General features: G+C 35.1%; 5 protein-coding genes across 12 annotated transcripts; 2 read left to right on the top strand and 3 right to left on the bottom strand.

Moving 5' to 3' along the window:
* Window positions 1-130: 130 nt before the first annotated feature.
* TON1B (tonneau 1b (TON1b)) lies at window positions 131-2687 on the bottom strand. Its single transcript, NM_115358.5, has 7 exons — window positions 2366-2687; window positions 1925-2057; window positions 1571-1659; window positions 1344-1466; window positions 778-902; window positions 521-691; window positions 131-435 (listed from the first exon to the last, which is right to left on the bottom strand). Exons 1-7 carry the CDS (start codon window positions 2450-2452, stop codon window positions 390-392), a joined length of 774 nt encoding a protein of 257 aa, NP_567013.1. The 5' UTR covers window positions 2453-2687; the 3' UTR covers window positions 131-389.
* Window positions 2688-2704: 17 nt separating this feature from the next.
* Window positions 2705-5123, bottom strand: TON1A (tonneau family protein). The gene is made up of 8 exons (NM_115357.4): window positions 4885-5123; window positions 4559-4691; window positions 4365-4453; window positions 4140-4262; window positions 3515-3639; window positions 3396-3421; window positions 3144-3300; window positions 2705-3048 (listed from the first exon to the last, which is right to left on the bottom strand). The coding sequence occupies exons 1-8, from the start codon at window positions 4969-4971 to the stop codon at window positions 3006-3008; spliced, it is 783 nt and encodes a 260-aa protein (NP_567012.1). The 5' UTR covers window positions 4972-5123; the 3' UTR covers window positions 2705-3005.
* A 4937-nt stretch (window positions 5124-10060) lies between these two features.
* On the top strand, window positions 10061-12865 carry SMZ (Integrase-type DNA-binding superfamily protein; the record flags this gene model as incomplete). Of its 2 annotated transcripts, NM_115356.2 has the most annotated exons (7): window positions 10061-10479; window positions 10594-10619; window positions 10971-11001; window positions 11147-11234; window positions 11368-11516; window positions 12324-12403; window positions 12618-12865. In NM_115356.2, the coding sequence occupies 7 exons, from the start codon at window positions 10061-10063 to the stop codon at window positions 12863-12865; spliced, it is 1041 nt and encodes a 346-aa protein (NP_191059.2). The 2 variants fall into 2 exon arrangements, with proteins under 2 accessions (NP_191059.2, NP_001078290.1); NM_001084821.1 differs by lacking the exons at window positions 12324-12403; window positions 12618-12865 and having other exon boundaries at window positions 11368-11547.
* AT3G54980 (Pentatricopeptide repeat (PPR) superfamily protein) lies at window positions 12322-16378 on the bottom strand. 2 transcript variants are annotated; one of them, NM_001339711.1, is made up of 2 exons: window positions 13655-16364; window positions 12322-13455 (listed from the first exon to the last, which is right to left on the bottom strand). In NM_001339711.1, the coding sequence occupies exon 1, from the start codon at window positions 16288-16290 to the stop codon at window positions 13735-13737; it is 2556 nt and encodes an 851-aa protein (NP_001325869.1). In that variant the 5' UTR covers window positions 16291-16364; the 3' UTR covers window positions 12322-13455; window positions 13655-13734. The 2 variants fall into 2 exon arrangements, with proteins under 2 accessions (NP_001325869.1, NP_191058.1); NM_115355.3 differs by lacking the exon at window positions 12322-13455 and having other exon boundaries at window positions 13509-16378.
* A 73-nt stretch (window positions 16379-16451) lies between these two features.
* On the top strand, window positions 16452-18456 carry AT3G54970 (D-aminoacid aminotransferase-like PLP-dependent enzymes superfamily protein). 6 transcript variants are annotated; one of them, NM_115354.5, is made up of 7 exons: window positions 16452-16594; window positions 16671-17136; window positions 17271-17388; window positions 17535-17644; window positions 17730-17815; window positions 17938-18083; window positions 18201-18450. In NM_115354.5, exons 1-7 carry the CDS (start codon window positions 16513-16515, stop codon window positions 18252-18254), a joined length of 1062 nt encoding a protein of 353 aa, NP_567011.1. In that variant the 5' UTR covers window positions 16452-16512; the 3' UTR covers window positions 18255-18450. The 6 variants fall into 6 exon arrangements, with proteins under 6 accessions (NP_567011.1, NP_001326735.1, NP_001326736.1 ...); NM_202707.2 differs by having other exon boundaries at window positions 16485-16594; window positions 17958-18083; window positions 18201-18361; NM_001339710.1 differs by having other exon boundaries at window positions 17730-18083.
* Window positions 18457-18894: the final 438 nt, after the last annotated feature.

Below are 18894 nucleotides of genomic sequence, written 5' to 3'. Positions count from 1 at the left end.
AAAACCCTAATAAACCTAAACAAGGTTTACTTGTTTTTTTGTTTTTTTTCCTCAACAAAAAGATTTAGGATTAGATATCATAAAATTATTTTAAATAAATTTGGGAAATGATAATTCTTTGGAATGTATACAGTCCTCAGATTAACAATGCTTTTTTAATGACACTAATATTTGAGAATTTTTATGAAAGTTTTTGAGTTTGTGTTAACGGCTTAATTGTAGTTGACATCTTATATCAATAATCTTTACTTCCAATCGGATTTCTCAAACACGACAAACGAAAAACTTAAGAAACAAAGTTGCAACATTTAAAACCATACATGAAAAAAGAAACACACATATATATGTAGAGATACTAATTCACAAGCTGGATTTTAACGAAAGCCTTATCAATCTTTCCCTTCTTCTTCTTCACTTGTTCCATCCTTCACATTCCTGAACCACAACCAAAACCAATGGATTAGATTATTTTTCAGTTCTATCCGACTTGTAAGGTAAGAGCCATGACGCTCCAAGTTACCTCCAAGACGATGTTAGGTTCCGAGTTTTCCTGTCTAGCTGAAGATTTTCAAGTGCTGTTGAGGCTCTCATGACTTCTTCCGGCATATCTTCAGTGTCATATCTCCAATTGCTCTCGTCTTTTCTGTACCCTGAGGTAGCGGCTCCCGATGCTTGAGATGCAGAAACCGACCTGCCCATTAATTAAGCATGTCAGACTCATAAGCAACATGGAAGATTAAAGATCGTTGATTTGGTAGAACATGGAGTTGGATTTACCGTCGTTGATGAGGTAAGCTATCAGAAGCAGATGATCTGCGAGGAGGATTTCTGGTGTCAAGGCTTAATGACGACTCGGTTTCTGACTCTCTCCTTGAACTACCACCCATGACCTGCGTCATGTTCTGAAGAAAAATGTTGATCACTAAATATGAGGTGAATACAGCAGACAAATTATAATGGTTTTACTACAAGAGGATGGAAACATAATCCCTGGGTGTGACAAGAATTGTAGGCTTGGAATTCACCGAACTTATTCAAAGCTCTGAAAAATTCTTTTCTTGAGTAAGACACTTTATTTACTTGGAAAAAATGTGAGGTCGTGAGCACAATGTAACAAGATTTGAACTAATTTGGTAATTGTAAAGCTTCGATGTAACCAACAGGTATTGGTCATCTTCACTTAGAGAATAGAGGAACTGTAAACATTAACGCCCTGAAATCATGTACCATAGCTGGACTATTGTAATGTGTAACAAATATGGTTGTAAAGCTTGTAAACAGAGAAAAAAAAAAAAGCTATACTGTATGTGTAAACATCTTCAGAGAGAAAGCAGAAGAAATACCTCGAACTTCAAGAATCCTTCAAGAACATCCAGAAGAAGCGGTCTACTATCTTCATTTCTGTTGAGCTCATAACCATTGTTGATACTAAAGTCACGTATCTCAGACTTCCAAGAATCTTTTGCCTTTGCATAGGTTTTCAGGGATCACAGCATCAGTTAGAAAGTTCATCTTCAACGTACTTAAAAGAAATATCAGAAGTTCAAAGAAAATGAAATATATTGATTACCGAATTGCATTCTGGTTGATAAACTTTAAGCGTGTGATTTAATTGCGCCCAGTCCAAATATTCACAAATCAATGCAGATAGCAACCTGCCTGCATTTTAACATTTTATAAAGTGATCAAGATGACCTACTCAACTACACAAAATCTCAATGTTCATATCGCCTAAGAATAGAAGCAAGCAAAGTTTCACCCGAAAAAAACAAGGAGACACATTTCGAACAAGCGAATATATCTAAGTATCAAGAAAGCATTTCCAAACCAAGACATGCCATTTAGAACCATACCATTCAAAGAGAAAAGGTCTCTGAAGGGTAAAAGTGAAGAGAAGATATGAAGGATAAAAATTGAGAAAGACCTGAAGGAGAAGCATGAAGCTGCCTTGCACGATCATTGCAGCTTCCCAACAAAGCTGGAGGCAGTCCTTCATTGTTCTCTATCACTCTATCCTCTTCTTCGATTGCCTCAAACACACTTGCACGGAGTTCAGCCTACAGAAACAACTAAAATTTCAGCAGAAGAATATAGAGAAAAAAAAACAAATCTTCAATCTCCAAACCAAATGTTAAAGAATCCAATTCAGCTGAGAAGGTACAATTTTTTCACAGACTCAATTTCAAAGTACGACAAAAACTGGGAATTCACATGATTCCAGATGCATAAAGTAGATCTGGAAGCACGAACCCTAGAAAAGCAATGTATGTTTTCTCTTCTTCTCTGTACTCAAATCTCTCTACGGAATTTGAATGAAGTATGTCACAGAACCAGAGGAATCGTGGCAAGAGAAAAACAAATATACCCGGATCTTAGCGAGAACACCTTTCTTCTCTAGGGTTCGAGTGACTAAGGTCTTGAGATCCATCATCTCTCTTGTATAATCGTCCATTGTTCTTACCGCCAATTTGACGGATCAGATCAAAATAACAGATTCCCTACTAATGCAATCGGATTATTTGGTCACCGGAGAATTCTACAATGCCGTTCTGAGAGAAGCTTTTGCGTCATCCAGAGTTGGCTTCTTCGATACTTTAGTTTAAAGTTTTAAACGAAGAAGCGAGAGAGAGAGAGAAGACTAAAGGGAAAACAAAAAAAAAGTACGAGTAAAACAAACAGTGAACACATCATTCAAAAACCTTGTTTATTACTAGAGACATAATAATTTTGGAGACACTAAAATAAGAAGCAAGTGAATGAAAATATTCAACCACATTGTGCTTTCTTTGATTCTTCTTTCTGAACTCTTCTCTTCCCATAACAAATCTCAAAAGAAAACATTTTACTGTTTCATGTTTTTTGTTCTCAAGGAGACAGAGGTTCGTGCGTTAAAAAAAAGGCTAATTGAAAACGCAGTTGCAAATAAAGGAGAAACATACATATATCACGTACACAAACCATTACTCTACTAATCCAGAAGCTGAAATGTTTATCCAAAGCCTAAATCAATCTCTCCCTTCTTCTTCATTTGTTCCATCCCTCACATTCCTACAACACAAGCAAGCCCGATGGATCAGATTTACCACAACTTGCTTTGTTTTCATTTCAATGTGGGATTCAATGAGACTTCCTTGAAAGCTTACCTCCAAGACGATGTTAAGTTCCGAGTTTTCCTATCAAGCTGTAGATTTTCCAGCGCCGCTGAAGCTCTTGTTACCTCTTCATGTGTATCTTGGTTACCTTGTCTCCAGTTGAATTCATCTTTTCTGTACCCAGATGTAGACAACCCGGCTCTTCTATCTGTAACATCTTGTCATATTTATTTGGTATCAAAAAATAATGAAGCATACGTATTTCAACCAATACTTCAAGAAACTAGGGAAATGATGACTCACCCGATGCTTGAGATGCAGAAACCGGCCTGCCCATTTATTTGAAGGTAAATAAAGCAATCATGTCGAAGAGTAACGATCTTTGATTTGGCATAATAATAAGAAGTTGAAGATATGTGTACCTTCGTTGAGGAGGTAAGCTATCAGAAGCAGATGATCTGCGAGGAGGATTTCTGGACTCAAGGCTTGATGACGACTCTGTTTCTGAATCTCTCCTTGAACTACTACCCATGCCCTGCGTCATGCTCTGAAGAAAAAATTCATTACAAAAAAAAGTTGATCACTACATCTGAGGAGCATACGGCAAAAACAGATGATAATGGTTTTAACTATGATAGGATGGAAACATGATTCTTAGATGTGAAGAGAACTTGAGGCTAGGAAATTTGCTAAACGTGTTTTTCAAATCTCTGAAGAACTCTAATCTCTACTAAGAGACTTTATTTTTCTTGGAAAACTGAATTTTACTATCTATAACTTCTTCTCTTGGTTGCGAGGACAGAGTACCAAGATTTTATGTAAGTTGGTGTTTGTAAAGCTTGGGTGTAAAGTATTGATCATCTTCACTTACATAATAGGAACTGTTAACACTACAACTCATAAATCACACATACTACAGGTGGACTATTGTAATTTGTTTAGAGTATGGTTGTAAAGATTGTAAACTAAGAGAAGAAGTTATAGATAGTAAAGTTCTGTTTCACACTTGGCTGCAAACATCTTCAGGGGAAAAAAAGAAAGAAATACCTCAAACTTCAAGAACCCTTCAAGAACATCGAGAAGGAGTGGTCCACTATCTCCATTTCTATTGAGCTCAAAACCATTGTTGCTATTAAAGTCGCGTAACTCAGACTTCCACGAATCTTTTGGCTTTGAATAGGTTTTGCAGGAGTTCACCAGATTAGTGAGAAAAATTCATCAACAATCTTCTTAATGAAACATAGCAAAAGAAAACGGGATTATATTGATTACCAAATTGCTTTCAGGTTGATAAACTATGAGCGTGTGATTAAGTTGTGCCCAGTCCAAGTATTCACAAATCAACGCAGATAGTAACCTTCCTGCATTTCAACAAAAATTTCAAACCAAGAGATGCCATTTAGAACCAAACCATTCATAGAGGAAAGATTTAAAAGGATAAAAGCAAAAACTTGTGAAGAAAAAACCTGAAGGAGAAGCATGAAGCTTCCTTGCACGATCATTACAGCTTCCCAACAGAGCTGGAGGCGGTCCTTCATTGTTCTCTATCACTCTATCCTCTTCTTCAATTGCTTCAAACACACTTGCACGGAGCTCAGCCTACAAACACAAATAAACTATCAGCAAGATTCCAGATGCATAGGCAATTAACAATATCGAGCATTTCGATCTGAATAGCAGGAACCCTAGAAAAAGAGTAATGTATGTATTTCAAACGAATCACTTCTCTGTTCTCATTTCCACTCAAAAATTTCTGCGAATAATGTATGGTAGAGAAGTAGAGGGAATTTACCCGGATCTTAGCGAGGACACCTTTCTTCTCTAGGGTTCGAGTGACCAAAGTCTTGAGATCCATCATCTCTCTTGTATAATCGTCCATCACAAAATCAAATCAAAGTAAGGAAAATTAGGGTTTCTGGGTGTAAAATTGGATTTGGCAAAATTGGGGTTTTTGGCCGTCGGGAGAGAAAGACGTTGAAAGATGATAAAACGAAAACAGTAAAAGAAAAATAAAAACAACACTTTTGCCAAATCATCCCCTTAAAGATTGATAGTTTCCACTCTCGTCCGAAATTTTAAATTTTGATCTTTTGCCCCCTATGATTGTGAAATGTTTCTTAAATGTTTTGTCTTATCTTCCTTTTTTGAACGAGAATATGATGTCAAGTTCACATTTTGAGATGTAACTCAGAGATCACAACACATTTGCATTCATGGACAGAAAAATCATGAAGTTCGGTCCAATATTGCCAAGCATATGATATGAAATGTGTATGAATCATATTAGTTGTTTGAGCATTTTCTAGTGATGACTGACTATTATTTGATATAGAATCTCAGAAAACGAATGAACAAATAAGCATTAGATTTTCCACTCGCAAGTTGGGTCAGATCAAGGGCAATCGCTCCTTCTTAGATTATAATATTGGATGGAAAGGCCTAACCTTGCTTGTCGTTGGAGTTGTATGAAACTTTGGTAACTTTAGTGTTACTCTAATGGATCAGTATCATCTAGTTGTACAATATTGACATACTACACTTACTAATTAAAAAAAAAACCAAATTAATTAGTTACATTCAAGCAAAATGGGAAAGAAAAAGCTAATGAGGATACGTGTTTACGAATGAGCATTTGAGTATCCAACGCTTTGGGTTTGTCAATGGGATGAATCGGAATAGAAGAAGGCCCAAGAAAGAAGAAAGTCCAAGCTCGACTCTTGTGTTAATTATTAAATACTATGTATTGCTTGTGATCTTATAACTTAAAGTAGAGAGAGTACTTGGAACTACTTTTCTTTCTTCTTGTAACTGTGTATTGCTTGTGGTCTTTTAACTTAAAGTGTAGTCGATTCTTCTTATAAGAAAGAAGCCAAGAAACTTATTTATAGAGTTTGAACCAAAGAATATGATCAAAAACGTATATAAATCCGATTTCTTCAGTTGTTTCTTGTTTCCATTCTCAGTTTTATTCACCTACTTCTGTTCTGCTTCTTTTTATTACCATTTTAGTCCAACGGTTATGTAGCTTAGTGTTTTCCATTTTGATGTCACATACTCACCCTCGCAAGTCTCACTTCCCTATATAGCTAAAAGAAAAGAATCAGAACTAGTTCAGGACTTAGGAGCACATGGTTTTTTGGAGAGGGTATTCTCGTCATTTTAAGCATTGGCTTTTGGGGGAAACGAGGAGGGGAAGCTACCACGTCGCCCAAAACTGTTCCCACATATATGCGTCAAACATTAAACCGAAAACGTTAAAACAATTTTTTTTCTTTATATAGAGATTTGACAACAAATAATAAAATAAAAATGCCCACCAATTATCAAAGAATATGGTTGAATCTTCAATTATTCAATTTTATAACGTGCTTCATGCGTTTCCACTCGTTTCTCTATCACCCCTTTTATAGATCTACTCTACCAACAAGCCCCATATTTATTAATCTTAGCAATCGCTTCTCAATCTCCCTCACATACAAAGTCCATAATTTTCTGGCCGGAGGCTAATCTTAGATAATATTTGTGTTTGACCTACTAACGTATATCATATTTTCCCCAAATGTATCATGGTGTAGTTCCTAGGTCTCGAATTCGGATCCAACAGAACCCTTCTAATCGATTGAACATAACCAACTATGAACTATATATATTTAGGTTAAATTAAAATTCTATCATGAATTTACTATATATGTGATGGAAAAAAAGATTCGGGATGAATGAGAAACTGGTTTTGAAGCTAGAATAGTTTTTAAAACACTTTAAAATCATGTGTTTATCAGATGTGGTTTCATAACACTATGTTCCTACTAAATACAAACATCCTAATTCGTTTTTTAAGCCAACAATATGAGTTTTATTCATATTTTAAGTCACAATCCTAGCTTAATATAAGACTTCAACAAAAAATTTAGCAAAAAATTTGGGTCCGAGTTGCAACCTACAAATAGATTGTGTTGTTTAGGTGTAGAAAATAGAGACTATAAACATAAGTGCATAAAGCACAAGGTTAACAAAGAAATTGACCCATCACTAGTAATATTCTGATAAAAATTTCAAAGCAGTTAAATATCAGAGATTTTTGCATATAGTACACGTTCAAGTATTTTAACCATTTCAAGAAATTTGAGTGGTAGACAATATTTCAATTTTCGATTGAGTAATAAACTTTGAAGTGTGTAGATGACTTCAAAACACATTATCATTGTGAATTATAGGGTAATACGTTATTGTGCAATGCAAGTTATTAATAATGTAAGAAAAAAGGTTACTCTTTTACCTATTGGAACTAGAATGAACAGAGATATTTAGTCTTACCAAATAAGGAAAGGCCGATTCCTTAAAATCTAATATTTTCTTGCATATCTGGATAAATTGAACGGCTGGGATTTGAGAACCAACTTATCATCAAATCTATCATAATTATTTGTAAAAAGAGAGATATAGATTTGGAGTGAGTGATTGGTGAGTGGTTGAATAATATGACAATTGACATAACCCCACTGTCCCTCTGTCTCCATTAAGGTTTCTCTCTCTTCCTACTCTCAATACAATAGTAGTAGTTGGCATATTGGACCCATCCTTTTTTTTTGGTTTAGGCCCCAAACGTGTAAACATCACACCATCTCTCTTATTCTTTATTCATTGACTATAACACATTTATCATTTTATTGTATAGTTTATGTTGTGGTCTAGATTATCATCTTTCTTGTTCCTCCAATAATTTGGAATTGAAGATCCATCCCACTAGTGATAAAGAAGAAGAAAAAAAAGGCTTGAGGATGAATGTGTTAAAGAAGGATAGTTAAAATATTTTAAATGGTTTATTTAAATTTATGACAGTCCATTTGAAACTCCTTTTCTTCACCAATATTTCAGTATAAAGATGAAATGCAAATGGTATCTCCTTCTTATAGATTAAACCATAACCTAAATCAACTCTTACGAAATCTCAGTTGATTGTGATTTATGTATATTGGGATGCGAAAGCACAACAACTAGGTTTAATTTCTTCTAAAATGTGTGATAAATAAAATATAATATAAAACTAACAAAAAAAATCTGTCGGTCTCTCTAATTTTTCGTTGCTATGTTTTATCCATATATCGTAATCTTTAATTTAAATGGAAAAGGGTTGTCCTTTGGCAAAATAAAGAAAAGAAAAAGAAAAAAAGATAGAGAAAGGATTGTCCTGATTCGTTAAATGACGCATAGAGAAACAAAATCACATGTGGGTTTATTTAACACGTTGAGAAGATACCATTGCGACGCGAAGTACCAAAAAATCCCTGACCGTTAGATTTTTTTTCATATCTTGACACGTTGGAATCACACGAGGGACCTATCAATAATTGTTGTCGCTAAATGCCAAATTTAATGAATTTTATCGAAAAATAATGACCTAATTTTATTACTAAAATGCAGAGAGTAGACGATGTTAACCGGTTAATTTTGTTGTTGAATGCTTTAAAATGTGAAATAACTATGTTGAATTGTGTTTCATATTTTCTTTTTTAATCGTATAATTTACTAACATGTTAGAAGAAATTACAAATTCAGATATAATATAAAAATTTATTTATCCTTACCAAAAAAAATAAAAAAATTATTTATTGGATTTTACCCATCTACTATTCATTCTCATCATTAACTTACGTTTTCCGAAAATCAAAGATATTTAGGTCATTTTATGTAAGGAAGGATAAAAATAAGTAATGATTAAGAAATAACATTTAAAATAAAAAAAAATTGACAACAACGGCTCATTATTCCTCAAAATTCTAAATTTTGCTGAGAAATTGTGTTACCAATAACAAACATAATCGCATCGATAATCGCTATATAATCTGTTGCTAATTAAGGATAAATTGAAAATTTGTAAAAGTCGGCAAATTCCTAATATTGCTAGATTTAGGTTGTTGAAAATTTCAGATATTGACTTTTTAGTACTTTTATAATTGATGGGGCTATCTTATTTTCAATTATATTTTGTTTGTGGTCACACTAGGCCTAATAACGTACACTTGTCAATTAAGAACAAATTTATAATCTTACAGACAATTCCACATTCGAGCATGCATTAACAAATTTCTTCGGCATTAAACTATATCAAATTAGAATGCTTTGGTTTGAAAAATAAAAGTAATAACGCTTGTTTTTTGATATAATGCATAGAAATTAAAAACTACTTACTCTTCAACCAATCACAATATAATACGTCCTTTAAGGTTTGACTTTTGGTTTTGATCTTAATACTAAAACAACATTAAAAAAAAATTCTTAAACTCTTTATGATGTTATCTATTTTGTTAAACTTGTCGATGACTTGATCAAAAGATGTATCATTAGATAAATCAAGTAGCTGTATTTTACGAGGGAAAAATAATCTATCATATTATATTCACGAGGTCTCTTTACCAAGTAGAAGGCTAAAGAACATAAGTAATAGTATAAGCTAGTATCTTTATACTTTACTCTCCTCACCTATTTGATGGCATTAGTTTTGTTTACTATTTTAAAATTACAGGTCGACTTCACTTAAAAGGAAGAGAAAACTTTTGTTTTTGTTATTACATCGTATTAACGCGGTTGAGTTTACAACATCAAAAGTGTTAATATATAAAAACTCATCGTACAACCCTATCTACGGCTCTCCCATATTTAATTAACAAAAATGAAAACTAATATATAGTACAAAATATGTTTATTCGATACATCGGCAAGGCAAGTACAATCATATAATTATAGAAATCAATTTTATATATAAAAAAAAAGAGTTGAAAAGGCAAATAAAGGGCAAGTGTATCCAATGCAACCTTCACAGTGAACACGTCCCACGTTCTTTTTTTTCTTCCCTCTTTTAGAACTCTCTCTCTCTCTCGTTTTTGACACTTATCCTCTCTCTTTTTTCTCTCTCCCTCTCTCTCTCGCCGGAAAAAAGAACAACGTCGTTTATAGCTAAAGATTCGATCATGTTGGATCTTAACCTAAAGATCTTTTCTTCTTATAACGAAGATCAAGATCGGAAAGTACCATTAATGATCTCAACCACCGGTGAAGAAGAATCTAACTCATCTTCCTCCTCCACAACAGACTCTGCAGCGAGAGATGCTTTCATCGCTTTTGGAATTCTCAAACGCGACGATGACCTTGTTCCTCCTCCTCCTCCTCCTCCTCATAAAGAAACAGGAGATCTCTTTCCGGTGGTGGCTGATGCTCGTCGGAATATAGAATTCTCCGTGGAAGACAGTCACTGGTTGAATCTTTCTTCTTTACAAAGAAATACACAGAAAATGGTGAAGAAGAGCAGAAGAGGACCAAGGTCTCGTAGCTCCCAATATCGTGGCGTCACTTTTTACCGTCGCACCGGTCGTTGGGAATCTCATATTTGGTAAATCAAATTATATTTCATTTTTAATATTATCATTGCATTTTTATATTGTTATTTGTTGAATTATTGCTATATTTATCTCTAATTTTGGGTTTGGAATTGATTAATTTGTAGGGATTGTGGAAAGCAAGTTTATTTGGGTAAGTAGATCAGATTTTTATTTAATTATTGGGTCATCTTTAATTACGTGTGTGTCTATTTTTAGGCATAAACGATGAATTTTAAAACAATCGTATTTTTGTGATAATTTTGATTTGTAGATCTTCTCTGACAACGTCTGTTAAAAAAGTTTATTTTTTGTCAACTACCTCTATTCTTTTTTTTTTAAAGGATGTATGTTTTTTTTTTGTAAAAAGACAAAAAAACATAATAGACTATTACAGCTCATTTACCTATGTTTGTTACTTCTGTCTTTCACGTTTAAGTGAACACAAGTTGATTATTTGTATTAATCTAACTTTTTTTCCTTGACTTAATTTTCGTTTTAACAGGCGGGTTTGATACTGCTTACGCAGCAGCAAGGTAAAATATATATATATATACACATTATTTGTTACAACATTCGTCATTTGAATATGTTTTAATTTTGTCAACATATACACATTAGAGTTTGTTGAAGACAATAAATAATTAATATCAATTTGACTTATTCATAAATGAATACCAGGGCTTACGACCGAGCTGCTATCAAATTCCGTGGTCTCGATGCAGACATCAATTTCGTCGTGGATGATTATAGGCATGACATCGATAAGGTTAAACATATATATATATATATATATATATATATATATATATATATATATATTACGTTATGAAGATGATTCATTTCCCTGTATAGTTCGAAATAATACATGTGGATCTTTAAAATTATCAATTTATGTATAGATGAAGAATTTAAATAAGGTGGAGTTCGTGCAAACACTTAGGCGAGAGAGTGCGAGTTTCGGAAGAGGAAGTTCCAAATACAAAGGCTTGGCTCTTCAAAAATGCACCCAATTCAAAACTCATGATCAGATTCATCTCTTCCAAAACAGGTACCATTTTGTTAGACACGTAATCTTTTGACAAGTTTAAAGTGCAAATAGTTAGTCTTATTAGTATGAATAAAATATGGTTGAAATATTCCCTACTTTTTGATGAAATGGCCTAATTTTACTATTTACACAATCTACATCATGGAAAATACATTTCACTTGGCGGATCATGGATGACAATATTATAAATCCGTCACTTATCTTAACTATATTTCACCTATATTCAATTTATTTTTATTCTATCTATTCATCTAGCTAGTGCTTTACCATTCAAAGCCTAACCTTCACTTTTTGGAAAAGTTATTGTCGTCTTACACAATTTTAAAGTTTGCTGAAAAAAAGTTATAAACTAGCTAGCTAATTAATAATATTTATTTTTATATACTACTAAAAGAAAGAATAACTTTTATCCAGTTCAATCATATATACATCAATTAGTCCATATATATACAATTAATCAAAACTAAGTAGTAAAAAAAAAAAAAAAACTTCGTGAAGGTACAAAATTTTCTACTCAAATTTAATTTTCTAAGTGAATGGCAATTTTCAAATACTTTTACTTATATATCCCCCTCAAACTATACCAAGCCAACGTTACGTTTGTTTCCATTTAGGTGCAAGCTTGAAACCATCGTCCGTTTCAAGAGTTTGATACTGTCGGGGATGATGGTTTCTTAAGTTTACCTTTTATGTTTCGTTGTAAATGCTTCACAGAATACCATTGTTAAAAAAAAAAAATGAAACAAGAGTTAGTGTTATGCTGTGAATAAACTTAGAAATGTTTATACGTATGTGCAAAATTCGTAGGGGATGGGATGCAGCAGCAATAAAATACAATGAGTTGGGAAAGGGAGAAGGAGCCATGAAGTTTGGTGCCCATATCAAAGGTAATTGATTAATATGGTGTGACTCAGAATGTAACTAAGTTTATTATAAGGCATGGTTGATAAATTTAAGTGAACATTGCCAATCTATATATAACACTAACCACAAATTTTACATATACTTTAAATCTGATCAAGGAAGCTAGCTAACCTTTTCATAAAATTTTTAGCACTCTCCATTTGAGCAACTTATCCATTAACATTGTCATTTTTATAGGAAATGGTCACAATGATCTTGAACTAAGTCTCGGAATTTCATCATCATCGGAAAGTATAAAGTTGACAACAGGCGATTACTATAAGGGTATCAATCGGTCCACGATGGGTTTATACGGTAAGCAATCATCGATATTTTTACCCATGGCAACCATGAAACCTCTGAAGACAGTTGCAGCATCATCAGGATTCCCTTTTATCAGCATGACAAGTTCCTCTTCCTCCATGTCCAATTGTTTTGATCCATAGGATCGTTCTACACTCTCTTAACTAATATATATTTTTACTCTATCTGATTATTGTATACAAGGATAAAATTTGATTCTTTCCTTAATGAGTGAGAAATATTGGAAGTGTTTGTTCTAACTTCAACTCGAATTATATACCAAACGTGGTTATCATCACGAAGAATTTGCACATAAAAAAGCTAAAAGCACATCACCACCAGTGGGCAGTAGCAACTAAGAGTCTTAGACCAAGCTATAAACTGATTAACCCAAAACCATCATTTATGAGCAAAGTTGATCTCAGAAGCAGGCAAAAGACAGACAAATAAAAAGATAATCCGAATCTTGTAACTTAACGGTTCCGATAACTATAACCTCGCAGGCTAACCGGTGGATATTATTCTCTGTGTCAGTTGCAGGTTCCTTTCTGGGTTTTGAATCTGGCAGATTTCAAAAGGGCTTTGTGTTTTCCTGTTCCAGTTCACATGGAGTAGCCTTACTCGAGCAGACGATATGCTAGAAGAATCATATGAAGAGTTTAATAAGGACTCAGTGCACTGGTTTCATCACCCACCAACATAGATGCCTCAGAAGACCTTGAAAAACTGGAACCTGGTTTCAGTTGGGAAATAAAGAAGCTCAGTATAAGAATACAGAGTCAAATTATTCTGGTTTGAATTCGTTCTATGTTTTATAAAATTGACAAAAACAGAAGGCCCTTCTTAGTTTCTTTACAGAAAGTCTATAGAGTCTCCCTCTTTCATGAATAACAACATTTATACTACAACCGTGCAAAATGAAAAGTGCACACCTTAAGCAGTCATATTATCGGGGTCTCACGAAAAGCCAAAGCTAAGTCATCAGTCAATAATGTGGTCTGGTTTTGGCAGACTACAAACTTGCTGCACGTACAGGTTGGAGGTTTCCGACTTGCCCACTAACTAGAATATCAAATGTAGCACCATCGGGTAAAATACCCTTGTCAAGCATCTCATCGTGAAGTCTAAAAGCCTCATCGAGATTTCCTTCTCTATAATGTCCGGCAATCACCGCGTTGTAGATAAGGACATTCGGAGTGACATTATTCTTCTTCATCTCCTCAAACATCTTAACCACTTTTACAAACTGCCCCTTCTTGCTAAGACCGTTTACAATTACTGTGTAAATGATTTCATCAGGGACAAGACCCACCGCCTGCATTTCTGTGTACAACTCAGAGGCCAGGATCAAATTTCCATCTTTCAACAATCCATCAATCAGTGTTGTATATGTACCCAGATCACATCGTAGACCGTCTTTCAACATTTTCTTGTACAAATCAAGGGCTGCTACCATGTTTCCCAGATTACGAAATCCAGAAATCAAGCTGTTGTATATAGGTTGGCTTGGATTCAATCCTTCTTCAAGGAGTTCAGAGAACAGAGCAGATGCGCTTTCCATGTTACTCCTTTTGCAGAACCCATCGATAAGAGCACCATAGGCTGGAATATCGAGTTTGACACCTTTGTTCTTCATTTCGTCTCTCATTTCCAATGCTTGATCCATTCTGTTATTTTTGCATAACCCATTCATCAAGCTGGTATAAGTTATGACGTTTGGAGAAATACCATTGCCACACATCTCTTCGTATGCTGCAACCGCAGAATCCATTTCACCCTCTTTGAAAAATCCATCTATAATGCTATTGTAACTCATGCAACTAACACATAACCGTTTTTCTTCGATCATATTTGCCAACAATTCTCTTGCTTTGGATGTCTGACCAACTTTGCATAAACCATTGATAATTGTTTGGTATACAACCCCGTTGACTTCAATATTGGAAGAAGTCATATGATTGACGACTTCCAAAGCGTTTTGTTCATCATGATTCCTGAAACATCCATCAATCAGAATGGAATACGTGTAGTTATTCGGCTTTAGACCCTTTTCCAGTATATTTGAAAAAACAATACGAGCCAAGTCCATGTTTTTCTGTCTGCAGTGGCCAAGCATCACGTTATTGTAAGAAACTACATTCGGTCCAATACCTCTACTTTCCATCTTGCTTAATAACTCTGTAGCTTCGTCTGTCTTACCTTGCTTGCATAACCAGGATAATATAGTGTTACATACAAACACGTTTGCAAGACCGGTTTCAAAAGACTCGTCAAAGAGTTTCAGTGCCTCTTCATGTTTCTGACCTTTCAACCACCCTTGAATTATCGTGTGGACATGAAAGACAGAAGGAGTAAGACCTAAGACTTCCATTTTCTTGTAAAATTCAAGCGCCTTTTCCATTTCCCCGTTCTTACGAAACCATTCTATCAGAACCGAAAAAGTAACGCTGTTCGGAGAGGGGCCTTCCTTTTCCATCTTATCAAACAAAACCAAAGCACTAACCAAGTCATTGTTCTTGCAGTGTCCCGTGATCAGACTCGTCGCAGCAACTACATTCATCGATATCCCATCACTCAACATCTCATCCTTCAATCTAATTGCATCATCCATATTACCTTGCTTCACAGAAGCCAAAATCACAGAAGTATAAGTTTCCTGCGACGGGACACACAACTTCTTCTCCTTCATCTCTCTCAATAAACTATTAGCCATAGCCAAATCAAGCGTCTTGCAACAAGCCTGAACAGCAAGACTATACAGTAAACTATCCGGTTCTGCTCCTCTCTCAATAGCTCTACTTAAAACCTCCAAAGCCTCCGCAGGCTTTTCTTCTCTCAAACTAGCTCTCATTAACAATTGCGTTGTTACATTATCACCATCAACACCAATGGCAACCATCCTACTGTAGAGTTCCTTAGCTTCAGTTAACGAATTCCTTTGAACTAAAGCACTCAAGGTCCTATTCACATATGGAAAAAATGGAATCACATCTAGTTCCAACATCTGGTTGACGATATCCACCGCATGATCCGTTTGCCTATCTTTAGAATAAGCATTCAATAAGTAATTAAAAGCTCGTGAATTGACTTCAAACCCAAATGATTTCGCCGAATCCACCAATTTACTGACCAAAACACTTGCCATTGGAGTTGGATTGCTCGTAGAAACGTACCGTATGAGCAAATCACTTGCACGTCCATAGGTCTCAGGAGAACTGACCAGAATATGAATGAGTACCCAGAAGACGTCACCATCTTCAAAACTTCCACGCCATGGTCTAGCCCAATTATAGAAACGAAGAGCAGCTTCTGGGTTGTTCCTGCGATTGAGAAGAACATCGATTACAGATGCATCGTCCTTCTGTTCAGGCTTCGCAGACAAAAGACTCACTTTGGAGGTAACTGGGTTTTCTTCAGAAGTGGATCCGTAAACTAGTAGTCTCTGCTCTTGACTTGGATTCTCAGATTCTTTGGGAAACTGAGACTGTGAACAAAAGGGTTTATTGTTTCTCAAGTTACGAAGACGAATCCGTGAAGGGATTTTTCTAAAAACCAATAAAGATCTCATCTTTCGAGGTTCTTCTCTCAACTATCTTCAGCAGAGAAAAGATGATCGGAGAAATAAATAAAAGAGACAACTTGAAATCCCGAAGATACACCAAAAAAAAAAAAAAAGAAGCTTAAACCCTAATTATGTCTATTAAACGGCGTCGTTTTGGGGATTATTCCTTTTTAAAAACGTTCTCTTTTCCCGTTTTATCTAATTTCCTCAAGGAAGAGAGAAGCAAAAATGTCGAATTGCAGATTTCTCTACCACAACGGTGTCGTTTTGGAGGCTCCTCCGGTCACTACCTTCCTTGAATCGCACACGGGTATGCAATCAAAACTAAATAGACTGCAAAAGTTTGAAACTTTTTGATTAATAAGTTTTGAGAAATCTATCTACAGGTGCTTATACAACGACGAGAACGATAAACAATGGTACTAGTTTCTTGTTCTGGGAGAGACACATGAAGAGACTTTCTAGCTCGATTCGTATTCTTTTGAAGTCAAATCCCGAGCTTTTGTTCAGTTCTGGGTCATCACCGCGGTTTTGGATGAATCAACCAGTTCCTGGTTCGAGTATTTACGATCGAGTCAATGGCTCTATGAGCGAGGCCCTGAAGTCTGTTGTTGTCAAGGAAAGTGAAAGACTCTATGGAGAAGAATTAGCAGTAACTGTTCTTGTTACTGGTAATGTGGAGAAATTGAATAGGTTAGATGTTGGGAACAATTGGGATTTTCTAGATGTGTGGTTGCATATAGGTGCATACTCGCCTTTAGGCCCGTTAGGTGTTGGAGAAAATGCCGCGAGTTTGGCTTTGGTTGGTCGTGGACGAGATGTAGCTGCTGCTAAATACTCAGACTGGGTTAGGTATTGTGCTTGTTGTGCTCATTTAGCTGATTCTTGAGGATACTGATAGCTCAATTTTTCAGGGATTTAGCTTGTGGATTACTTGAGTTTTGTTGTTTCTTTCTTAATCTCGGTATGGTTTATGATTTAGGCAGGCTTAGGAAGCCTCTGGAGAAGTTTAGACCTCCTTTGACCACTGAACTTCTTTTGTCAAACGATGGTGATCATTTGCTTGAGGGCTGCATCACAAACTTTTTCGTAGTTTGCCGCAGGGTACTAACAAAAATTTGATTTTTTTTTGTTCAAGCACAAGTCACCTATGTTGTGATTAGGATGTTTATTGTCTTCATTTATGTTGCATTTTAGAAGTTTGAATTTCATTTTACCACTGCATGATTTACTGTTTGATCTCATTTTAGGTGAAGTCATCAGAGAATCTCTACGGCGGGAGTTTGAGCGAGTTTGAGGTGCAGACCGCGCCTATAACTGATGGTGTGCTAGCAGGAGTTATAAGAGACCTTGTCATCGAGTAATATGTTAGACCATTAAGAATGTTGATTATATTCGTCTGTGTTTATGGCCTGATCAACCAATAAGATTTGCTTTTCTGTCAGAGTGTGTTTAAGCGAGGGGATTCCATACCGCGAGAGAGCACCTTCGTGGTCTGAGCGTGAGCTTTGGGAAGAAGCCTTCATTACAAGTAGATCTTTCCATATCCATAATCTGTTTTTTCATCTTCTCGCATATATATTGGCCTGAACACTTTCAATGTGTTGTGTGATGTTTGTATATTTTAACATCCCAAGAACTCACTGGGTTCAGGTAGTCTGAGGATTTTGCAGCATGTAGGGACGATCAAAGTACCCGTTGGTTCAATGGAGGGATTGGCTTGTAACAAACCTGAGGAGATTCAATGGAAGGAGAAAAGGTTTAAGGAAAGACCTGGGATGATCACTGAATTAATCAAGGTAAAGCTTGTTACTTTTATTACCCTTAGAATCATTGGTTTTGTTCTTGTCTTTTGAGTCAAATCAAAGATAGAAATCACTTTAAAGTTTTTGTTTGTCACTGTTATGTTGGAGTAGAAAGCGATAATGGAGAGAGGTATTAAAGAAGGGTTCCCGTTGAAGGCCTTTTAGTGCTCTTCATGATTTTGCCAAATAGCTGAAATGTTGATTCGTCTATGGTTTGTAATTGTATTGACGCCAATATCTTCCCAAATCATCACTCATTATAATTTTAACGATCTGATGTTTAAAAGGTTCTCAGTTATATATATCTGTATAATTGATCAGTAGAACATATTATTTAACGGATTTTATGGAGATACTCCGGTAACTTATTAAACAGATCTCATGAAAGTAATCAGTGTCAAGAAATGTCAAGACTGTATACATATGTTAATATGCTAAACCACAACGACTATCACTTCCCAAAACATGGTTATGATGTTGATATGACCCTCCAAATCCACAAGTGTGTATGTGTATCAACGTCAAAGTATTGAATATAAAGAGTTGTGAGTACTAAAAATAAAAGCAAACTAAAAATATAGTCCGTATGGAATGCCTTTAAAACTGCTTGTAGTGGAGGAAAATAGAAATTTGGAGGACACCAAATTTTCCCCCTTTTTTTTTCTTTTTTTTTTCTAGTAAATCAAATTAATTAATATCATAAAAAAGATTAGATGATATATAAGCATCTTTTTTTTTTCCGTAAATCAAATTAATTGATATTATAAAAAAGATAATGGGGTGATTGACATCGCATTGTCAAGAC

Source organism: Arabidopsis thaliana, chromosome 3, assembly GCF_000001735.4.
Source record: "Arabidopsis thaliana chromosome 3, partial sequence".
Classification (NCBI taxonomy): domain Eukaryota; kingdom Viridiplantae; phylum Streptophyta; class Magnoliopsida; order Brassicales; family Brassicaceae; genus Arabidopsis; species Arabidopsis thaliana.
Note: the sequence above shows the minus strand (reverse complement) of the source record. Positions and strands in the feature narration are given on the sequence as shown.